Here is a 959-nt window from a genome sequence, read left to right as displayed (position 1 = left end):
GGAAAAATTACCAGGGCAATGAGGAAGAGAAGAAAATACAAATGGATTAAGTAGGACAAGTGAAATGAAAAACAAGCAAAATTAAACTCTAAACCGTAACATGAACTCACCTTGAACAGGAGAAGAAAGCATTGGAATGCCCTCTAACTGTTCCTCATCCAACTCTCCTGCTTGCAATTTTCGCCAAAAGTCAGAAAACTCACGGGAAAGGAAAACCTTTCCATTGCGATTTCCATGGAGCAGCTTGATGAGAGCAGGCACAGCTGTAATGAATAAGATTGTAAGATTTGAAAAAGGAATGAGGTAAAGCAGAAAACATGGTACCTTTATTATACCTGCTAATAAGATTTTATTTATTACTCAAAAATAAAAAAAAATAAACAATGTTAAAAGAAGAAAACCCACCTTCTTCAGGGAAAGTTTTGCAAAACTTTTTAGTATTTGCTTTGTCTTCAGTTGACCCATCATCATCATCTTTCTGTTCTTTTGTGTCCTTGGGAATTACTCCACCATGACGAGTACCAATGGGAAGGCTGGTTCCTAAGGTCACTGCTTTGTGTGGATTCAGGATCTTCAGGAGTTGATTGAAAGCTACAGAGAGAATAAAATTTATCTATTAACACAATAAAAAAAAGACAGATAGTTTATTAAAACTGAGAGAGCCCCAGCCTTTGATGTCAAGGCATGCATAAACACAGAAATAACCATGTGTAGAGAGGCTTCACCACCATGCAATGGCAGATTCAGAATCAATTTTTATTATCTATATCTTTAGATAATCTTGTACTACTTTCAGCAAAATAACACAAACTGAGAATAGGTTAGAGCTGGCAACTAGTCAGGGGCTCATTTTGGCTGACATAGTAGGTTTGAAGACTTAAAATAGCTACATTGATCCCTTAATTCTGAATGGCTTTATTTGAATGCAAACTTTACTTTTCCTAAAATCTTTAACCATT

The 959-nt window shown here is 35.8% G+C and overlaps 1 protein-coding gene across 1 annotated transcript in view; it reads right to left on the bottom strand.

Annotated features, from left to right (window-relative positions):
• LOC119586492 (chromatin assembly factor 1 subunit A-B-like) overlaps nt 1–959 on the bottom strand; it is a gene marked incomplete at its 3' end in the record, with an annotated part of 4,158 nt that overhangs the window by 498 nt on the left and 2,701 nt on the right. Inside the window, 2 exon segments of the mRNA XM_037935231.1 lie at nt 111–263; nt 406–591. Of these exon segments, the coding sequence (XP_037791159.1) occupies nt 111–263; nt 406–591 (339 nt within the window).

The sequence above is a fragment of the Penaeus monodon genome, chromosome 21 (assembly GCF_015228065.2).
Source record: "Penaeus monodon isolate SGIC_2016 chromosome 21, NSTDA_Pmon_1, whole genome shotgun sequence".
NCBI lineage: Eukaryota > Metazoa > Arthropoda > Malacostraca > Decapoda > Penaeidae > Penaeus > Penaeus monodon.
Note: the sequence above shows the minus strand (reverse complement) of the source record. Positions and strands in the feature narration are given on the sequence as shown.